Source organism: Anneissia japonica, unplaced genomic scaffold (genome assembly GCF_011630105.1).
Source record: "Anneissia japonica isolate Jap-2015-1 unplaced genomic scaffold, ASM1163010v1 scaffold28325_len1390_cov99, whole genome shotgun sequence".
NCBI lineage: Eukaryota > Metazoa > Echinodermata > Crinoidea > Comatulida > Comatulidae > Anneissia > Anneissia japonica.
Window position 1 is genome coordinate 1 of NW_022714679.1, and position 616 is coordinate 616.

The 616-nt window shown below is 46.4% G+C and overlaps 1 protein-coding gene across 1 annotated transcript; it reads left to right on the forward strand.

Annotated features, from left to right (window-relative positions):
* The first annotated feature begins 69 nt into the window (after positions 1–69).
* Positions 70–405, forward strand: LOC117109085 (cell number regulator 2-like). The gene has a single exon (XM_033251328.1). The coding sequence runs from the start codon at positions 70–72 to the stop codon at positions 403–405; it is 336 nt and encodes a 111-aa protein (XP_033107219.1).
* Positions 406–616: the final 211 nt, after the last annotated feature.

The window sequence follows — 616 nt, forward strand, 5'->3', positions numbered from 1 at the left end:
AGTATTGCGCATATAAGCAGAAGCGAAGAAGTTCACCTGCGATTGGGAGTTCACCTGCGCTTGGGAAGAATGGCCGATTTCGAAAACGGACTATGCGGCTGCTTCGGAAACTTCGGCATGTGCGTGTTCACATACTTTCTGCCGTGTTACACGCAAGGGAAACTCGCGGAATCACTAGGAGACGACTGCCTTCTCTGCGGTCTCGTTCTCATGGTACCGCTGGTGAACATTTTCGCTCGTATGATCACTCGGCAGAACGTCAGGGAAAACAAAGGGATCGAAGGGAGTGGAATAGGCGATCTCTTTGCCGTGTGTTGCTGCGGTTTCTGCTCTCTGGTCCAGGAAGCCAGGGAGATGCAGATTCAGACACCGCTCGGAGCCGGAGAATCGATGGGGCGTGCATAGGTGTTTGCAAATAAATAAAAATCGTCTAAAAATATATATACTTGTAAAACTTTCTTTTATTACATACGTTAAAAATAAACATTTTTTACGTACCACAATTTTCCAACTTGTATACGAAACTTTTTTATTCTCGACATTAACATAACGTCGAGACGAGTGCGGAGTATCGCAGAAAGGATGACCGCCAAAGCATTCGAGGGGAACGTGCATC

Excerpts from the sequence above, each read along its gene's own strand:
- LOC117109085 (XM_033251328.1), top strand. The coding sequence starts at position 70 with ATGGCCGATTTCGAAAACGGACTATGCGGCTGCTTCGGAAACTTCGGC.